This window comes from Pistacia vera, unplaced genomic scaffold (genome assembly GCF_008641045.1).
Source record: "Pistacia vera cultivar Batoury unplaced genomic scaffold, PisVer_v2 Contig344, whole genome shotgun sequence".
Classification (NCBI taxonomy): Eukaryota; Viridiplantae; Streptophyta; class Magnoliopsida; order Sapindales; family Anacardiaceae; genus Pistacia; species Pistacia vera.
The window spans coordinates 2,154,841-2,176,709 of NW_022196162.1; the positions used below are offsets into that span (position 1 = coordinate 2,154,841).

The 21,869-nt window shown below is 37.0% G+C and overlaps 1 protein-coding gene across 1 annotated transcript; it reads right to left on the reverse strand.

The window, feature by feature from the left end:
* Positions 1 to 15,661: 15,661 nt before the first annotated feature.
* Positions 15,662 to 16,837, reverse strand: LOC116138839 (disease resistance protein RPM1-like). The gene has a single exon (XM_031424497.1). The coding sequence runs from the start codon at positions 16,835 to 16,837 to the stop codon at positions 15,662 to 15,664; it is 1,176 nt and encodes a 391-aa protein (XP_031280357.1).
* Between the last annotated feature and the right edge of the window lie 5,032 nt (positions 16,838 to 21,869).

Sequence of the window (21,869 nt, forward strand, 5' to 3'; positions counted from 1 at the left end):
GTCGCCAGACCGCAAAGCGAATGGCCAAGTTGAAGCAGTCAACCAAGACCATCAAGCACAATCTAAAGGCCAAGCCGGGGCAACCAAAGGAAATTGGGCTGACGATCTCCCGAAGTTTATGGGCGTACAGGACAACTCCAAGAACCTCCACCTCGGAAACCCCTTTTTCGCTAGCCTATGGCTGCGAAGCGATGATCCCTGTAGAGGTCGGGATCGGTTCTCTTTGGAGGGACTTGTACAATGAGGTCGAAACGAAACAGCACATATGAGAGCAAGTTTGGATCTGGTCGAGAGCACCGCAGCAAGGCTTCGCTAAGGATAGCAGCCTACCAGCAGCGCGCAAAGAGGTTCTTCGACTTAAAGGTCAAAGCGAAGAGACTTCCAGGTCGGAGACCTTTGCTAAAGGAAGTCTCATCGGGACCAGAGAGCCAAGTGCGGGGGTACTAGGACCTAACTGGGAAGGTTGTACCGGGTCGACAAAGTGATCAGACCGGGGACTTACCACCTCAAAAGATTGAACGGCTCTAAAGTACCTCGAGCTTGGAATGCCGAGCACCTCCGGCCATACTATCAGTAATCCCGAACTCAACTCTCAGTTTTTGTTAATTTCTTAATGTCAAGTATTACTTTGTTCGCTCGAAACAGTTCGCATGTGTTCGTTCGCATGTAAGAATTTGTATGTAATTGCCTATGTAAATCAAGATTGTAAATTGTACATATATATGAAAAGGCGAACAGCAATTAAAGCAAAATGTATTCTCATTATGTACAAACAAAAGACCCAATTACAATGGGGGTGACTCGTTACACTAAGGTGGTCAGGGGGATCCTTCGAACCAGAAACTCCTTGCCTGGTCGGATTGTCGGGAGGCAGCTACTGCTTGGTCGTCTTCTTCCGCCAGAATCAGCAGGGCTCTCACCAACCCTCCAGGAGGTCGGACATGTCCAAATCTGGGTTCTTTGCTCGCAGGGAGTAGATAGACCCGATTGCCTAGTCTGCGGCCTTTTCCTCCAGCTCCTCTGAACTGATTCCGCATTTCTTCAGTCAGAGAAGCAATTCTCTCCCGACTCTTCTGGAGTTCGGTCAAGAGCTTGCTTCCTCTTTTGGAGGCCTCCCTCTCTTGTTCAGCTCGCTGAGCCGTGCGAAGGTCGCTAGATCTCTGGTCCTTTTCTCTCGACCTCCGTTTAAGAGAGCTGGCGGTTGTCCTTTGAAGTTCCTTAACTTCTCTCGCATGCCAATCGAGCTCCGTCTTTTGGAAGTCCACTGTTAGTTAAGCAGCGTCCTTTTGGTTCAGATACCGTTCGCTGCTTCGAACGCCTGTGTTTTTCCTCTTTGACAAACTCCAAGCTCTTGCTTCAGCTTCGCGACCTTCTCCTTCAGGTCGCTTGTCCCTTTTGCGGCCCCCAGTCGTGTCTTCTCCATAGACATCCCATCGCAAGGAACGCCTGCGAGCAAGATATGAGTTAGAAATAAATCAGAATGAAAGTTTCAAATACAGCTCGTTTACCTTGCTTAGATGCTGGAACGACTTGGTCATCAGGTCGTCGCCAGTATCAGCAAACTCGTCGTATGACCCGATAGCTCGCACTCGAGCAGACCAATAAAACTATCGGCTGCAGGTATTCGGGCAGACTCCCCAATGAGTCTAGCACTGGTACGTCCTTCGCCTTGTCGACAGCGACCGCCTCGCTCACGGGCACCTGCCGACCTCCTTAATTCTTGTGCGACCTAAAGGCTCTCCTCAGATTCAGTCTCGACTCTTCAGCCTAAATCTGCTTCCTCTTTTCGACCTCTGGGCCGGAGCCTTCGCCTTGGGTGAGCAGATGGTGCCTGAGCGACCTGTTCAGTCCTGGTCGCTTCTTGCACAGGACGGGAAGGGGGGGCGCGACTGTTCGCACCGGCTGTGCCGGAATAAGACAAGCAGTTCGACCGCTCTCTCTCTCCCGATCCAGGGAAGACGAACGACGCTTGGTGAGGCTGCTCGAACTCTTTTGGAGGCATAGCTGCGCACGCAAGTAGTTAGTAAACGAAATTATTCTACGACCAGAAGGAAACCAGTATAACTTACTTCTAGGGTTCTAGAGACGCTTGTTGCTAAAAAAACCGTACTTTCGCAAGTTGCTGTTATCATAAGCTTCTTTGCGTCTCGGCTCTCCTCGTCCAGTACTCCAAAAGATACGAGCCTATCTGGGTCGGCGAGTAGGGCTTGTCTGGTCGTTCTGTTAATGCAAAGGAAAAAAAAGCATGTCGTTATTATAAATCAATGCGAGCAGATAATGAAACCTAGCGAAGAAAACACCTACTTGGTTCCTGAAAGCGCGGGCAGTAGCCATCATAACAGAAAAAGAAGAACTTTTCTCGTAGGCCCCGCATTGCTGGGATAGTATGTATCCGCGGCAATGGTTAGGTCACGAGACAAAATATGAGTCCTTGTCCTACTCTTATAGGTAGTAGGCGACGCCGAGCTCCACCGTCGTTGGCTCGCCCCAAAACATTCTCGCAGCATGCGATGTACATCATGACGGCGATGACATACGCGTTTGGCAGGTCAGCTGCAGGTGCGATCCGAAATGATCTAGGACTAACTGATGAAAGGAGGAATGGAATCATCCCTCACCCTGAAGATCTCTTCGGAGATCACAGCTAGGCTGTTCTGAAGGATGCCATGACGACCGAGAGGCTGTCAAGAACACCTCCGTGCGGACGTCATAAACTGCTTTTTATCTATCAAACTCTTCTTGGGTGAGAACGAAAAGACATAAGGGATGCATCCTCGGGAAACTTCCACGAGGACGAGCTGGGGATCTTCCTGGGTCTGGATGTTAACGGTTCCATTCCAGTTTGCAACATCGACAGACGGGTCATTTAGCATCGCATGTCCCGCACGGAGGCGTGGGACAAATCCTTAAACCCTAACAGTAACTCGAGCCGTCATCCACGGCTCGAATCCAATGACGGCGTCACGTCTTCTGGTTGAAACACCGGGAGACCAACGCCATTGCCCACCAAACAAAAGGAAGGAAGAAGAAAAAGATCTTACCTTCTGGGACATGCGACTAAGGTCGAATCTTGTTTCAGATATATGAGAAACGCCAATCGAAAAAACAAAAGCTTTCAGTTTGCGAAGGTTTGTCACTCGAAGCAAAAGAGATTTTGGTGGCGTCATCTAGAAAATGTAGGATTTATATGGATGCGAATCGACGGTTACCACCCCTCAGATCGAAACGACAGCTTTCTCTCTTCTCCGTATTAAATGCGCCCATGTCGCATTAAATACGTGATAAGAGTCGTCGTTTCGAATGCGTTGCACAACCAACGCTGTCAAAACGGCATCGGGTCAGCACACACGCATTTAATGTGCCTGACAAAACGCTTTAGCGCGTGCAGAGCGCTGACAGCGTAGAACCAGGTTCATGAATCCTAACCAAGATACAGAAAGGAGCGTCCGACGAATCCAGGTCGCTAGGATGAAGATTGTCAGGTCGCTTAGGCAAGGAATTGCGCTGATGGTCGTGTTCGCCAAAGGCCCTGTGCTGAGCCCATCCCATTCAGGTCGGAGCGACCAGAACCTCCAATGTGACTAGTTTCCAAGGTTCGATCCTCAAACCTTAAAAACTAGGGGGCTTCTGTTATGCCTGGGAAAGTAAGAGCTGACGTGGGAAAGTCACGTGAAGAGTGACCTGCTCCCGTCAAAGCAACAAGCACACGTCAGACCTGCCAAATGATATGGAGCTTACACGTGTCCCTTTCCCTGCAATAAATCGTGCGAAATCAGCTTGGGAAGAGAGTAATGGGAAGTAAAGCCGATATATAATGACACATCACACCAACCCATGGATTTAATGATGTGTACACGCTTCAGTTTGATAAAAATGAAGAAGACCCCTTCACTAAGGGGATTCAGCCATTCTTGCACTAAAAAACTCTCTCTCTCTCGTAAACAACACATTTACTTTTTCAAATCTTTTGTAAGTCAGTCCGTGTTGCGACCTGACCCACACTATCAATATCAATACAAATCAGTGGACGTAGGACTTGCTACCTTAGCATCCGAACCACTTTAAAAACTCTCTTTGCATTATTTCGCTTCTATATTCGTACATCACGTGTGCTTCTTGACCAATCAACGCTACGCACGTGACAATTAGTTGGTGCCAAAATCCAGCATCAACATTATTATTTGGGTACTACTCACAAACCACTCCATAATATTCGATGGGGGCGATGCAACAGTAGTAAGATATGCATTAATGCAAAATTTCTCATGCCTCAGCAAATTTGAATGTCATGCATAAACCACATTAAAGCTCTCATTGCATTTGGACCTAGACCCTCTCTTATTTCCAAACCTGGATAATCCCAGTGTGAAACCGTATTTTTTCAACCAAAGACAGCCCTACTTCCGCCGCTAATTCTCTATCTCCCACCTATCAAATGGATTAGAAGTTTTATGGGTTACATGAACTTCCCCTTTCTCTTCAGCATGTTCCTTGCACTTCTCAGAAAGCCTCTCACCAGATTTTGATGCATCCTTAGAAAAATAAAAATAAAAATGTCCATTGGTATCCATGACTAAATAAATTTACCTTGTTGATCCTTAAAATAAAATTTTGAAGTGTTTTTAGATAATTACGTTTAGCTAACTTACTTAATTTGCTGCATGGAGGATAATTAACGACAATTCGATTGAATGATTTGCCACATAAAAGAGGGGGTGATAGCTCATAGTATTGGCATCTATCCATGCACAATTGTACATCCACGCTCCTTCAGCTCTATCAAGTTTAAGTTTGCTCTGGTTTGCATTAACATTTCTAGTATTTCCAGGATCAGAAGATACAAAAGTTTTAGAATCAATACGTCCAACATATACATTTATAAAAAAAAAAAATTAACAGGCTCTCTGGTTCTTTATACCTCTGGAGCGCGAGAAGTGGCAATCATGTTGGCAGCAGAGCCAAAAGCATTGGCCAAGCAAGCTGCAAAGGAGAAATCTCCCTCCCCACCAGTAGTATTTGGTGAGCGCTGCTATAATGCTTTATTTTTTTCTCTCTTGCATTAATACATTAACCCTTCCGTAGTTTGCATCCTTTTCTGAAATTACTAGCCATAAACTTATATCAAGTTTAATGGAAGAATCTAATTATGTCAGAGGTATTTATTATTTTTAAAATGACTGATTATTGATATGTTCCATGGAAACAGGGCAAAACAGGGCACTAATTTTATTTGCCAGTTGTCAATGAAAATGTATATGGATTGAGATCTAGCACAAACAATTTAATTTCCCTTGTTTACTAATATTCCAGTCATTACAATAGAAAAAAATAGTAATTTAGTAGTTAATTAGCGCAAAAATTACCATGAAGATTTTCAATTTTGAATTGGAAAAACTGAAATTTTAGATGCATAAGTTTGGAACATATATTGACTGATATAAATGAAAGATATGGATGGATAAATTTGAGAGACTCTTACGCTGTTATACATGAGCTTATGTTTGAGAGACTCTACACTGTTATACAATGGCTTATGCGTAGGTCTTAGGCTGTCATACAATGAGCTGATGGCACTAGGATATGATTTTAGACGGCCAAATTTAACCTTTAAAAACAGTATTTCTTAGGTGAGTTTAACTTTAAATTTAACATTAAGAACAATATCAGTTCACTCTGTAATATATTATTTTTCCCTTATTGTTCTCCTAGAAAAAAAAGACAGATATGCTAATGTGTTTCCAATTTTCCGAAACCCATTGAAAAAAGGGTTTAAAACAGGGGAGATGTTTTTACAGGACAGACAACACGATGACCATAACAGTTGCAACAACAACCACATTTCAAAGTTGATATTACACAGAAAGTTTAAGAAAACTCCCTGCCCCTACAACATGGAAATTACAAGAAGAAAACATTGACATTAGATACTGCATGCTGATAACTGGCAAATACTACACCATATGGCGCGAAACTACACACATGAATTACAAGCAATACTGAACCTTTATTACAAGAAAAAGCCATAGTCATCCTAGGTGATCAATGGAAAATATGGATTTTCATCATCATACTTCATCTGTTTATGACAATAGAAGATTTACATTAGTCAGCTAAATTAATTCATAGAATAAGTAAAAAAAAAAAAAAAAAAAAAATGTAAAAAAAAAAAAATCGATATTCGTTTCTGGCGGTAGCAGGCAGTTTCGGTAACCGCAAACTTTTTCAACATGCTGGGGGTAACGAAATTGATATTAAAATGATCGTCTCTAAACGATCTTTGTCATATAATTTTAAACTGGAAGAATAATTGGCTTGGCCAGGATCTGACCGAGAAAGTGCGGCCATTTACACAATCAACTAAATTAATTCATAGAATAAGTAAAAAAAGAAAAAAAAAACTGATAATTTTGTTCCGGGGCAGTGGGCAGTTGACTTTTCGGCATGCTAGGGTTACACAAAATTGATATTAAAATGATCATCTCTAAATGATCTATTTGTCTATATAATTTTAAACTGGAAAAATGATTGCGTTTGGGGATTTGACCGAGAAATGTGGGCCATCCAAAACTTTCTTTGCAGATCATGGCCAAACGTTGCACATATTGCTAACATTAATTGTAGATACAGGTAGATCGTTAAAATCAATTATTTTGATACCAATATTGTTACCTAATATTGCAAAATAAATTCTCGTGACGGACTTGTGGTTGCGGGTACCAGATTCCAGTAGCCGAAACTTATCAATTATTAAGTTAATTTAAATAAATAAAATATAGAATATTTTTATTATGATAATTAGACTGGTAGTATTTAAAAAAAAAAAATTCAGATAATTGATGATTAATACAATTACTAGCAGATTAGAATTAATCCAACTATTAAATATTAAAAAAAAAAACTAATCTTGCCCTAAAAGAACATTTATGTAGAGAAACACACTATCCAAAAGGCTTACTTGTTTTAGGAGACTGATTATTGATCCTATGATGGGGGTACTCGTAACTCTGCCTCAATTTGTTTAATAAGCTCCTCAAAATCTTCTGGCGAAAGAGATGACAGATATTTACTAGTGTAAAAAAGGTATTTTCCCTATTTGTTGCTTATAGTGACATGTACTTGTGGAATGTGTTTGGAATTCTCCTAGTTCCATTTTTTATCATGCAATAAACCTCCTTCAACATCATTTCAAATACAAGTCTCTTTAGGTATTGAGCTGCTCGATTCCAGTTGGAATCTCCTTCAACAATGGGCATGGTCCCATCACCAGGTCTATAAGACTAGGCATTGCACACTTCTCTATCATCATGCATTTCAATCTTTTGAGTGGTAGAGCTACAAGTATTGAAGCTGGAAACCAGCCTTCTTTGAAAAGCAATTGTCATCACCAATCATGCACCTCGAGAATCAGAGTAGATAAATGAGGCAGAGCTTGAAGGATTGTCATGAAATATTGGACATTCAACCAAATTATTCAATCTAATCTGATTAGATTTTGAAGTTTAGAAATCCAACAGTTGGAATTTCCTAAACATCCCTCCCAAATGAAATCTCTGAAGACATCAAGGGAGAAGCCAAGGACAGAGGCTCTCTCACTTGTAAACGCTAATACACTCAAATCTAAAGGTTTTCTATATTCTGGACAATAGCAAACAAATACTTCACATCTCATCTGCGACCTAATGCCCAACTTTCTATATGCCTCAGTTCTTAAGCTCTTCAAGTATTCACTGTTTGCATGCACATACCGTAGCTGCTGCAACTCTGTTAAAGCCCAAAACCTTCTTGTATTTTTGCTCTAATTCCGTAAGGACCTTTGTTGTCCAAGCGATGTGCAATTAGAAAACACAATTTTTTCAAATTCTTGACTCAAACGGGAGCTCACTCACAAAAGTCCACTTCAAAACAGAGTCTCTAAGTGAGAAAGCATGCCTATGGACTTGGGAAGTTCTTAACTTTTGGATTTTTCAAAACAAGTAGTGCAAATGGAAGAGCTTTCCCCCACTCCAGGAAAAGAAAAATCAAAAGGGGCATTTTCAAAATCAAGTATCTTTAAGAGCTTGAAATCAGCAACAAATGTAGTCATGAAGCCTCGGGTAATTGTCTACATTGAAAGACAATGGAACAGATCTTTGAATTTTTTATGCTCTCTAAAGCACATTTGCGCATTTGCTATTGAAATAGCTGAGTTGTTTATAGGTGACTCAAGATCTTTTTCATAAAGAAATGACAAAAATCACATCCGTCATCTCGGCGAATGATTCGTACATCAAATCATGACTCCACAACTTCCAAACTTGTCTAGAAGGATTCTTTTTGAAACTGAACCAAGGTTCTATCAATAAGATCTTTCAAGTATTCTTTGCAACATGCTCAGATGGAAGGTGGTGTTGCATTGGACAAAGCCCTCAGCTATCCAGAGGGCGAATTAATCTTCCAAATCTAATTTCATAGCCTTCGTGGAAACACACCAAAGTATAAGAGGAATGACTTGAGATGGTGAGGGAGGTCATAATAACCTTCAGACAAAAATTTGTTGCAAACTTTGAGATGGGAATCACTGCTTGATTTTGAGCCCAAGCATCAAGTATATTTTCCATTCAGAAACAATCTTGTTTTTCTGAGAGAAGCTACCCATCGCAACAATTGCTAGGGGTAGACCCTCGCAACATCGCAAACAATTGTAGGGGTTGTCTTTAAGTTTGGAGGCAAACAACTCAGAACCAATGCCTTCATGCAAAAAAGTTCCACCTTCTCTGAAGACAAGGGTCTAGCTTGTGAACATGAACTATTGACAACGGTACGAGATTCAACAACTGCTTTATTCCGTGTCGTTAGCATTACTCTACTGTTTTTTTTTGTGTATCAAGTAAAGCATGCTCACATCTTCCCAAAATTCAATTTTCCACACATCATTGAACACAATCATGTAAACACTTATCCTTAAGTGTTCCCTCAACATCATGATCAAACCCCTTTCTCCCATTTTGTCTGCTCCATAGAGTGGACCCTGTGACTGATAAAGTTCTGTAAATTGTCCTTAGTAAATCTTTCTTCAAGTATTCTTTCCCAACTGTGATCCAAGTCTGGCAATAAAATGCTTCTTCACGTATTGTTGTTATAAATTTTTCCGACAAGAGTAGTTTTGCTAGTCCTCCTTCGCCCACACTACAATCACTGAGCAAATATTGGATGTTCCTTCCACAATAAATCAATCAATTTTGTGTTAGGTGATTCATGCCCACAACTTCAGCGTCTTCAATGAAAAAAGCATCAACTCTAGAGTCGTGAGGTAAATACTTCTCCCTCACGCCTCGACTTGATGGTTGAAGTATAGAGTCTCCCACTCTTCTCTTTATATCGGCAAGTGATAGTTGATATCTTATTTCTCAGTGGCGATTCCATGACGCAGTTTTAGAATCTTTATAAAGTAGCACGCTTTATGAATGTAACCAATGAGACGTTTGCCATGAGGAAGTCTCGCCACCTTCATTGTGTACTCATCAATGGCATCTTCAATCGGAAAGCTTCTTCCTCAATTGTTTCCCAAGTTTTGATAGCTTCATTGCTCCCTGCTACTCCTCCTTTCTTGTGCAGTCTTGTATCAGCATCCTTGAGGAAAGATCTGATGCTCTCTAATTCCGTTTATGTTCAACTCTTGTTTTGCATTTCCCAACAAATTGATTTCTTCGATGAGCAAAGACTCAAGCTTGTATACAGAGTCACTGCACCCTCTGCCATATCTCGTATCCACCCTTTTCTGTTACTTACTGCATTAATATAAAAAATTCCAAATTTCTGTTTCACTAGTATTTTTTATTTTTTATTTTTGCTTTTTTTTTTAATTCATAACATATCTATTAATGGGAAAGCACAATATGAAAATATTTTTTTTATATAATCAAGGCCGCTTAAACTATTTTACCAAAGCGTATATCTTATTCAAAACAGCATTAAAAATCTAATCCAACCTAAATAATTTCTAGCAATCTATGTCTACCATACTTATAATAGAATGCATTCAATAGCTAACTGCAGTCATTTTGCAATAAATACATCGTAAAATATCATATTCAAAACTACAATGATTTTGTTATGAAAATATATAGTTGTCGAAATTCAATTTTCTGTAGTGATGAATAAGCATATCAATTTACAATAATTTGAGTTTAAATATTTGCTTCAAAATTATAACTATCAAAGAAGCTAAGTTAATTGATTACCTATTAGGATGATATATTTGAATGTGATATAAGAAATAGCACACTGTTCTTCTTTGTTTATAGAAGCCTTTCAATTCAAAGAAAAAAAGAAGTTAAAACTTAAACATTTGTTAGAATAAAAGAAAAGATGACTAAAAAAAAAAAAAAAAATTGTAGAAACAGAAGAAAACTGGCACCTTCAAAATTGTCTAAGCCACAAAACAAAATTCAAACTATCAGCAGTTTAACTTAAAAATATTGAATAGTTTAGAATTGTAGTTGAGACAAGAGCCAAGTTGTATAAGCAATATCAAGCAGGAGGGGATTTCGTTTGGCCTTTACAAATTAGTTTTTATAAGGTGGGAATTGGTTGGAGCTTGGATTTGGAAGGGAAAATAATTTTTCTTTATTCATCTTTTGGCTATTTGAAGTAAAGTATCTATGCTTTGTTTAATTGCCAAACAAACACTATCTTAATTTTGAGTTCATTTTGTGCCTTGCCTGATGCTCACTCTTTCATTTGAATTGCTCTGGAGAACATTATGTGAGTTTTATCTTTCTCAAATGCATGATTCCTCAGGGAATATGTACAAATAAAAAGCTCTCTATGCGGATAGAGTAAAACAGAAGTACTATAGAAACCCAAAAGAAAGAAAAGAATTCAATGAACAACATAGTGGATATGAATTAACAAACACAACTATAACCCCGGGAACAAGAAATGGCCATTGGATTTCTAATTGAGGAATTCAGAAGATGACCCATTAGTTTATTTGCACGACTGTAGATACTTCATCTGTTCATGGCAATCATTTCAAGAATACAGTGCTATTAGTTAAATTTTAAGAAATGAAACGTTTATAATTATCTAAGAATTCTTTGCAATGTGTTCAGATGGGTGGCGTTTATAGTATGGAACAAAGCCCTCAGCTATCCATTGGTGAACTAGTGTCGAATAACCTGCTGGAAACAAAACAAAACACATGAAACATGACTTGAGATGGTGAGGTAGATCATAATAACTTTCAGATAAAACTGTGTTGCCCATTTCTGACTTTGAGTTCACACTATTCAGTGAAATTTTTCATTCATATGCTACGTTCTTCTTGTTTGAGAGAAGACCAACTACCGCAACAACGGCTACCAGTAATCCTCCACATTTTAAAAGGATGTAATGGGACAACTTATAAGTTGTAATTGCTCATATTATTCTACTAGCATAATAAAATTATCAAACTCACAATTTGTTTACTAGTATTATGTTCAATTACATTGTCAACTATGCAATCATTTGTAGAAAAGCAGACTCTCCATAAATGAATTGGTAATCAAAAGAAGGGACAATTACTTAAACACCCTGAGGTTTACCAAAATCACATAAACACCCTATGATATGGGTATTACCAACTATCAACCCACTGTATGAAGGTAAATGACTTTAATAACCTTACCATCCATGCCCACCAACCTCAGCCCCGACCCTCAACGGTAGAGGTGGAACAAATGGGCCGGGTTAGGCAGGTCAACTCTAACCCGGCTCGCATTAAAGGGGGTTCAACCCGGACCGTCTATAAGGCGGNTTTGTGAAAACAGAACAGAGGAAAACAGGGTACCCTGTTTTTTGGTGGCAAAGCTTTCCCCAAAAGGTGTCTACTTTACTGGACGAAGTTTCAGTTTCAGCATGGAGAATGAAGGTTTGAAATTATCAACTACTTCATCCAAAGTACATCTCAAATGTGCATGGTTTGATTGATGTTTAACAAAATATCAGTACCAAGGGCTGGACAGAAGAAACTGTAAGAGGGTAAAGTTCAATTCTGTGGCCATCAGTAAGCTTAACGGATCCTCAACGAACAAAAACTTTTACCACTTGTCTACACTAATATACTCAACCGTTCAAGGTTTTCCATATTCTCGACAATAGAAAATAGATACCTTCACATCTCTATATCCGAGCCTAATGCCCTACTTTCTCAACTGCTTTAGCATCCTAAGCTCATTAAGCACTTCAGAATTTGCATGCACCTGAAGTAGCTTCTGCAACTCCGTAAGGACCAAATAAGCTTAGGATGCTAATTCGAGCTCAATATTAGTGAATTACTGTTGATTACAAAACTGTACAAAAGCTATCTGGGTATGGATCATATACCAGTGCTTCATGAATAGGATATATTGATAGTAACGTGTGGGAAATCACCCTTATAGAACAAATTCATTTTGAAGTTTAATTAGTTATAAAACTATTTGACGTATATATGCAGGTTCATAGAAAAAAAACTAACCAAATCCATGGAAACTATATTCTCAAAAATGCTTATACTTTCTTCAACTTCCAACGGAAGTAGCCATCAATAAGCATGTATTGAAAGTACTAAACAATCCAAGAAAAAGAAAAGACTTTAATATGTTTTGAGCAACACAGTTGATAGAAGTTAACAAACACGAAGACTATCACAATAACATCAGCAACGATAACAAACTCAGTAGAAATTACGAAGGAATTTTACTAGAAAGTTGATGAACATTGTGCCTGCAGCAACACGGCATCTCTACCAGCATTTTCCAGAAAATAGAACAATATGACGAAGCTGAACCAATGCAATGCAACACCATTCACAAGAATCTTAAAGGTTTCTTAGAAGCTCAATTCCAATTGGAATCTCTGTCAATTGAAAGTCCAGTCTGGTAGCTTCTATGTCCAGAATTTCATCTCTATTTGTAATTGTACAGCCAAGGACTCAGGTTTTTCCATAGTAGCAAGGCAAGCTCACAGATCCTTCTCATTTCCATTCGTCATCCTAATGCCTGACATTCTCCAACACTTAGGGTGCAAAGTTCAGTTCAATAATCAAAACGCACTGCTTCAAATAACACTCCAAGTATCAAAACATAGCACTTCAAGTACCAAACTAATGGAGTGCATAAGGGAACCCTGGACTTCTGTTGGATTATAACGTGATGGATACTGCCGTCTGTAAATAACCCAAACTCACCTTCTTTCACTCACACTCAGCAACTCAGCATGCACAATAACCCATTAACTCAACAACCAAGCAACAACAAGAATAAAAATGGAACAATCTCAGAAGAAAATAACAGATGGTATTAATATTCAATAGAACAGTAGTTCAACAAGCAAAATAAGCAAATAACAACAGACCCCAAATGCAACATAACAGCTGGACTTCGAGGGCCAGTACCTCCAGACACTAATCAGAATACCCTCTACAGTCTACACCTCACGTCTCTCATTTTATTACTGACACACTCAGATTCTTTGTAACTAACTCTGCCACCTGCTGCTTTCAGTAATTCCCTTTTCTGCCCCTTCCTTTTTTGCATTGTTGAGACACCACCGGTCCATCAAAACGTTACCAAACTCAACTGATTTTTGAACTCTAAACTCAAACTCAACAGCTCTCATTTCTTCACTTCATCAGGTCAACAAATGGGAAAGATTCTTCAACGTGTCCGCAGTTGTTTGATCTCTGTTCATAGCAATAGATGAAATATAATCAAATTTAAGTAATGAAAAGGTAATCCGTAAAAATTATCCGTAATTCATGTTTAATTTATAATTATATATTTATGCACATAGTTAAAGTCACCATCAAACATTGTCGTTGATCTTAATGGTATCGACAGTGTTGTGATCAGTAACTTCATCAACCAGTTTTCAATCTTTATAAGATAAAATAACATTTCTAAATTGGCTTTAAGATCGTTTCTTATCTGGTTAAGAACAGCAATGCAGTCCATACTCATTGACTCAAGTAAGATTCTGGGCTGGGTTTTCAGTTAAAAAAAATTGTTCTAAATAAAATAGATTATTAGAGTTCTTTTAATATTTTTATNAGTCTAGTCTATGAATAAAAAAAATCTAAAAAAAATTAAAGTTATAGAGGAGTAAAGCAGAGAACATGCATCCTATATAAATCTTATCCTGGAATTTCATATTTTGAACACTGCATAAGGAAGTAATCAATGTACATTGATGATTAACTCGAGGAAATGTTAATGTGATTGCCTAATTGCCCATGAGATTGATTGGAACATGAAATTTTGTTCATTAATAAAGTTTCTTTCTACAAACTGTTCACCTACAAATCAATCGATACTAAAAGAATTTCACCTAAAGAGCCATGCAATGATCTATCAAATCAATTAGCAGAAATCCTGTAAAACTTCCAGGAGAGAAGAAGCCTACCAGGCCAAAACTCCATGAACTTAAACCAACACAAAGTATGGTTTCTAGGGAAACAGGGTAAAATAGGGGACTTGTTTTGATTGCATATATTGCTAAAAATAATTGTAGATATAGATAGATCTTTAAAATTGAATTATTTTCATACCAACATCGTTACCTAATATTGCCACAAAAAGAAAAAAATGGCGACCGGAACCGCGACTGTCGGTATTGGATTCCGGCAACCAAAACTTAATCAATTAGCTAAGGTTATTTAAAACAAAATGTTTTAAATAAAAAAATTATAAGAATATTTTTATTTACATTTACATTTATTATGATAGTTAGACTTGTGCATATATATATATATATATATATATATATATATGTATGTATGTATATAATTTCACATTTTAGAAGTAAATTACAAAATTATACTTTTATATTAAGTGAAAAGTCAAAACACACCCTAAATCATTGGCTCATTTGCCATGAAAAATTATAGGATTTTTCCTTTTATAGTTGGACAAAAGATATAAAATCAAGATCACTCTAAGGCTTATACAATTTAAATGGAATACCTGTTGTTGACGAATGAGATGACTCGTTACTTTGCTCCACTTTTGCAATCAATTGCTCAAAATCCACAGGCAAGACAGATGAGAGATGCTTAATAGTGTGATAAGATAGTTTTCCTTCCTTTTCAAAAGTGACAAGGACTTCGGGTATATGTTGAGTAACTTTTTTCCATTTCTCATCTTTTATCATATAATAAATTTCTTTCAACATAAGAATAAACAAAAGAATCTTTAGGTTTCTTAGATGCTCAATTCCAATTGGAATCTCTTTCAATCGAGGGCATGGTCCAATATGTAAGTTTTCAAGGTTACACATTGCACCTTGCTCTATAATCATCAACTCCACCCCTTTAAAGTCAAAGAGGAACAAAACTTTTAGTTTTGGGAACCAACCTTCTTTGAAATGTAATTGCTCATCATGGCATGTGTTGTGTAGCCTAAGCTCCAATATGTTAGGTAGGGCTTGAAGGACTTTTATGGGATCATCAGTTAATCCTGACAAATCCAAACCAATTCTAACAAGATATTCAAGTTTAAAAATCCAATTTGGTAGCTTCTTCATATTTCCTTTGAAGTAGAGGCGTTGAAGACCATGAGAAGGAGAAGCCATGGATTCTATGTCAAGAACCTCGTCTCTACTTGTCGACTGTACAACCAAAGATTCAAGTTTTCCCATATTTGCAATGCATGCACAAAGATCATTTCCATTTCCATTTTTCAGCCAAACTCCTAACTTTCTCATATGTGTTAGCTTCCACAAAAAATAGTTTCAGAAGATCAATTAAAGACCCTAATCCCTTGGGTATTTTCACTGCTCTTCCATAAGTACCATGCTCGCCCAAACTGTATGCCGCTAGATAGCGCAATTTTTTCAGATTCTTGATTTCAATTGGGAGCATACTCACGTGAGATTGCTTCAAATTCAATGTCTCCAAGTTGAGAAGCTTACCAATGGACTTGGGAAGTACATTTACTTTTGTATTTTTCACGCTTAAGTATTGCAGATGGAAGAGGTTTCCCACTCCTTCAGGAAGATACTCTATAGGACTATCTTCAAAATCAAGTACTTTTATAAGTTTGAAATCCACAAGTGTCGTCATGAAAGAGTTAGGCATCCTATCAATATTGAAAAGAGAAACAGAACGTATCTTTGAGTCCTTGATGCTCTCAAGAACACTATCAGCGCTTCCTTGTATTGAAATGCGCCTGATTTTGCTAGAGAGATTTAAGTGTTCTCTATTCACAAAATGAGAGAAGCCCAAATATTCGGTCTTTCTAAGGATAATCTCATACATCAGATCATGGACTCGACAGTATCTAGGTCTTCCCAAGAAATCCATCTCTACCACTTGAACCAAGCTTCTATTAATGAGATCAATCAAGAATTCTTCAGCAACTTGTTCAGATGTGAGACGTTTGGAATGAGGGACAAAGCCTTCAGCAATCCATAGGCGAATCAATCTTGCACAATTGATTGAGTAGCTTTCTGGAAGAAAACCAAAATACAAGAGACAAGATCTGAGATGGTGAGGTAGACCATGATAACCTTCTAATAAAACTTTGTTGCAATCTTTTAGATGAGAATCGCTTCTAAATTGTGACCCCAAGTCATCAAGTACCTGTTTCCATTCAAAAGCAACCTTGTTCTTGTTTGAGAGAAGACCGCCTACGGCAACAATTGCTAGTGGTAGACCTCCACATTTCCGAAGGATGTCACAAGACAATTTCTCCAACTCGAGGGGACAACATTCTTGAGGACCAAAAGCCTTTCTACAAAAAAGTTCAAACGCCTTATCTGGAGACAAGGGTTGTAGCCTATGGACATTAACAAAAGGAATCAGATCAACAATGCCCTTATTTCTGGCTGTGAGCATAATCCTACTACTTTTGTTGTTCTCAATTAAAGCATACTCTATATATCCCCAAAAATCTGTTTTCCACACATCATCGAACACAACCATGTAACACTTCTTTTAATTGTCTCTCTAGTGTGGCGAGCAAATCATTCTCTCCCATTTTGTCCATCTCTCCATGAGTAGACCCTGTTATACCCTCAAATTCTTGTATAGTTTTTCTTAGTATATCCATTTTGGTGCATTCTTTCCCAACCGTGATCCAAGCTTGGCAATCGAAATGCTTCTTCACTGTATCATTCTTATAAATTATCCCGGCAAGAGTGGTCTTGCCAAGTCCTCCTTCGCCTACAACTGCAACCACTGAACGGTTGGATCTTCCATTTACCAACAAACCAATCAATTGGTCTCTAGTAGAATCGCTGCCCACAACTTCATCACCTTGGATGAAAAAGGAACCAACTCGAGAGTCATGCGGTACAACATCTCCTTGATCTATGTGCCTTAAGTTATAGTGTTCTGCTCTTCTCTGTATATCAACAAGTGATGATTTGATATCTTTAATCTCAGATGAAATTCCATGACGCACCTTAAGTTCATTGATGAAGCAACTCATTTTTCGAAGGAAACCAGTGAGACCTTTGTCTCTATGTTCATGATGCTTTGCCTCATTAAGTATGTACTCATCTATGACGTCTTCAATGTGATAAGCTTCTTCCCTTACTTGTTTTACCCAAATACTTACGACACCTCCGTTGCTTTCTGCTTCTTCTTCGGCTGCTGCCCTTGTATCTGCATCCCTGAGGAAAGGTCTGATGAACTCCAATTCTCTTTTAATGCTTTCGACTTCTTTCTTTACACTTGTCAACAACTTGGTTTCTTGGAGAAGCAAGGAACCCAAGGTTTCTATAGCAAAGTTCACTGTAAACTCTGCCATATCTCAAAACCTTTTTCTTGTTCAATCCATCTTAATTGTTAAGATGTATGATGGCGTATACAATGTTTGATTGTTGTGTTACGAAGCCAGTGGGTTGGACAGAAGTGTGAATAAAAGCTTTTGGGAGTCCACGATAAGAATTGAACGACGATAACTTAGTTGACTCCGTATAACTTAGCTGTAAACAGCTAGTGTTAAACATATATTACTGTGAAAAAGTTGTAGCAGTTAAACCCTTCACCCTCCGTAACGCAAAGGTGGAGATGGGTCCCATATATTAAGTCAACAAAGCTACATTAAGAATATCATTGTTTAGAATCGTATTTGACTGATGTAAACGTAAGAATCGTATCATTAATATATTATGTTTTGTCTTTAACATACCAAAAACCAAATGAAAAAGATGACACGCAATACCAAAAAAAATCCTTCTTAAATTAAGGATATTATTTATTTCAACACCAAAAAAATCCTTGTAAATCTATGGAAACCTATAATATTAAAATTAGCAAAATGTGGAATAAATCACTAATTATGCAAACGAGACAATAATTTAACGTGGTTGAGCACAATGCTTACATCTACACATGAAAGACATATAAACTATAAGAAATTTATAAAAGAAAATGAGTCAAAATCCTTTACGTTTGGAATGGACCCACGAGTTAGATAAAGACAATAAGAGATGACATAGCTTTTATTGAATAATTAATTAAAGTAATATAATATCAAGAATGTTTGCTACTTTAATTAGTGGATCAAATATTTCCCGAAAATTTTAACAAAAGCAAAATTAATTATTTTTTTTAGCTTGGCTAAACATAAAATTTAATCTTAAAAACAGTATTTATTGCTTTGTTATATACAATTTTGTCCTTAATTATTTACTTAGAAAAGATCAAGTATGCTATTAGGCTCAGTTTTGGTTTATGTCTGTCAAACTCCCATAGAACTATTCACAATTGTTTAATTAGCTACAAAACTATTTTATGTAGATGCAGTTTCATAGAAAAAACCAACTAAATCCATGGAAACATGGTAAAATAGGGGACTTGTTTTTGGTTGGCAGAACTTGTTCCAAAAACGGCTTATACTTTCATGAAGTTTCAATGGAAGTAGCTACCAATAAGCTTCCACGGAAAGTGCACAACTATACCAAGAGAAAGAGAAGAGTTTAATATCTCTTGAACGACATAGTGGAATTGGATATAACTTACCAAACAATAACATAATCAAACAAAAAACTCTCAATAGACGGTACCAGTGAGAACTTGGTAAATTATAATAAAGTTGAAGAAAACTTGTCAAATCAAATGTATAATATTATTTTGAATTGAATAAAATAGGATTTGATTTTGAGAATATTGAAACAAATATGTATTTTGGGTAGAATTGGATAGGTTAGGATTGGAAAAAATGAAACAAACGCAACCTTTAGTTTTTCTTTAGTAGAAATTTTAACCATCACTATGTTTCTTGTCAATACAAATAATAGTCGGTGAAAACATTACATCATTGAGTCCACAATCAATGAATTTAAAAATGTTGACCGATTTAAATGAAAGATGTGGAAACGAGAAATTTGTGAGGCCTTTGTTAAAAGGGAACAGAGGAAAGAGTAATGTTAAGTCTACAACCTTCTCTCATAACCCCTGACGTGGTAACTCGTCATTGGATAGCTCGCAAATGGACATACATGACCCATAAAACAGGCGAGACCCATTTTGCGAACTGACAAATTATGAACTATCATGTCGAGGGTTGTGAAAGAAAATTGTGAGTTGGGTTATGCATTTAGCATTACTCACAGAGGAAAACAGGGGACCCTGTTTTCAATTGGCAACTATTTCCCCAAAAGGCGTATAATTTATTGGAAGAAGTTTCAGTTTCAGCATGGAATATGGAGGATTGAAATTATCAAATTGTTCATCAAATACACTTCAAATTTGCACTGCATGCTTAATGTTTAACCCAGTGATCATATAGCAGGAACGGTTACTTACTATCAAGTTCAAGTAGGAGAAAATATCATCTAGAAATCCGAATCCTGGAATTGTGTCGTCCGAAACACTAACAATTAATAAGAAAATAGTAGATATTACATACTGATCATTTAAAAAGAGATAACCAAAGCAATACTTATTGTTGAGATTGTGGAGTCAAATTCAATCCAAATTAGTATTGGATTAGGACATAGGTTTTCCTAATAGTAATTAAAGCTAACCATCTGCCATAGCAGCAATCTCCATGGCTTTTTATCTGCATTTCTCGCAGTTCATTTTCACCTTTATAACTATTTGTTGCTGAATGCAAGCATGCAAGCATGCAAAATGAAAATATTTATCAAATCTACTGCAAAAACTTATGCATAAATCAAATTTAAACTAGATTCACCTACATATTCAAGTTTACAGAGTAATTTGAAAGCAAAGGCAGCTTAATTTGCTGAATATTGGAGAGTCATTATTTCTCTGATGAACCTCACAATAGACAAATAAAAGACAATGACACTATTTATATGGGAGAGAGGTCAATTATGGGGACATCTTTGCCTGGTTTTTTCTTCACGTCATCACGTGTATTGCAATTGATTGAAATTAAAAATTAATGCAATCAGGGGGACATAGTTGGAACTCAGGTTTTCAGTGGTATGTGAAAGTAGAAATAAAATAATCACTGTACATCATAATTACTCTGTCAACATATACGGATTCATGAAAATTAATATGGATATAGATACATAAATTAAGAGAAAATAAATTTCACTAGAATTTTATACATATGGCTTGTGAACTTGATTATATACTGTAAAATCTCTCTATAATCATAATGATAGGATCAAACTAATTTATTACTATAAGAATGTTGTAACTTAATAGAGGAGTAATTATAAAAAATACTGTTTTGATTTCTTATTTTATAATTCACGTTTTAGTAGTATGTATTAGGATTTCAATTCATTGTTTTAGTAGTCATTGTTGTAATTAGATAAAAGGAGAAAATAAATAATCCTGAGGATGATAGTACAGAAATACAAAAAATTTCGTGCCAAAAAGCTCTAAACAGGCTTGAGAAACTAGAAATATTTTGGTTTCAACAAGAAAATGTCTATGCTAGTGAGTTATTATGTGCTGGTAACAACTCTCAAGCATAAATCATTGTCCCAAATAATTTTAGATAAATATTTTATTTTATTTTAAACATTTAATGAAATATAGCATATATATTTTTGCAATATACAAGAACTTTGTCGTTGCTGTTGCAACTTATTTTTTATTGTATTTTATTTGACTTTGTATTTAGTTCTCAAGCTGTTCCTTTTATTCTAGGAGTCAGTTTAATTAAATTTTGAAGTTTACACGTTCAATTCCTGTGCTCTCTCTATATATATATATATATTCAATTACATCAAAAAAAATAAAAAAAAAATTACATCAATGAAATAAAGGGTGGAAAAGTATTCCAAAGGAAAAATATTCCAAAAAAGTACTTTGCGTGGTCTATGCTTCTTCATTATTCAGAAATTGGTAGTCAAATTGATCAATCACTTTCCATCTAGATCCACATGTTTTCTTTAGATAGATCAACTTGGTGGACTTTCATTTTCAAAGACAAATCAAAATCGAATTCTCATCACCGTGATAAATTAGATTGATTATTAAAATCACACTTTATATATATGTGTTTTAACGGGGGTAAATTTACTGTAATTAAGCCAGGCTACAAGTACAGGCCCACATCTTTTTCTTTCTTAACTTGGATCTCACAACGTTCAGAACATGGGATTTATATACGTTTTTGATGTAGAATTAGCTTGAAGAATTCAAGAAATTAAGTCTCCAAGGGGATGCCGAACATGTCACTTGTCATGGAACCTTACATTAAGTTTCACTTTAGCTGTTTGATTGGCCTTATTCAAAGAATTATCAAACCCTACGTCTACGGCAAGATGATTTTTTTTGACTTCTAAAAGTGTTTCCAGACATGAGAATTAATTTCTGGTGTATTGTTCGCAGGTAGAATCCAAAAAGAGACCAAAATTTAAGTACTTCACAAGTAATTCAGTAGTTAAAGTCTTAATTAATTTACCCATTGGCATATTCAGTTTTTCAAAGA

Bases quoted from the DNA above. Each gene is read 5' to 3' on its own strand.
- LOC116138839 (XM_031424497.1), bottom strand. From the start codon at position 16,837: ATGCTCACAGCCAGAAATAAGGGCATTGTTGATCTGATTCCTTTTGTT.